General features: G+C 64.6%; 1 protein-coding gene across 1 annotated transcript; it reads right to left on the bottom strand.

Annotated features, from left to right (window-relative positions):
• Positions 1-3: 3 nt before the first annotated feature.
• LOC104500654 (serum amyloid P-component-like) lies at positions 4-264 on the bottom strand (the record flags this gene model as incomplete). Its single annotated transcript, XM_010144334.1, has 1 exon — positions 4-264. A coding segment is annotated over one exon (261 nt), but the record flags the coding sequence as incomplete, so codon positions are not given.
• Between the last annotated feature and the right edge of the window lie 4 nt (positions 265-268).

Below are 268 nucleotides of genomic sequence, written 5' to 3'. Positions count from 1 at the left end.
GCTTTAGGGCTTCAGGTACACGTCGCCCACGATCTCGTAGGGGAAGTTCCTCCACCCGAAGATGGGCGTTGGGGAGGGCTGGTCGTTCATGGCCCCCCACAACTCCCCGGTTGCGACCCCCCTGTCCCACATGTACACGGACGAGATTTCCCCCACGAAGGACTGACGGACCTCAAAGCCATCCCCGAGAGCGTCCTGTTCCTGCCCCAGCACGATGGACGCTGCCGCCCCCACCGTGTAGCCCTTCTGCAGCCCTTTGCGGGGCCAG

The sequence above is a fragment of the Buceros rhinoceros genome, unplaced genomic scaffold (genome assembly GCF_000710305.1).
Source record: "Buceros rhinoceros silvestris isolate BGI_N320 unplaced genomic scaffold, ASM71030v1 C12044022, whole genome shotgun sequence".
NCBI lineage: Eukaryota > Metazoa > Chordata > Aves > Bucerotiformes > Bucerotidae > Buceros > Buceros rhinoceros.
This window is presented reverse-complemented; position numbering and strand designations above follow the sequence as displayed.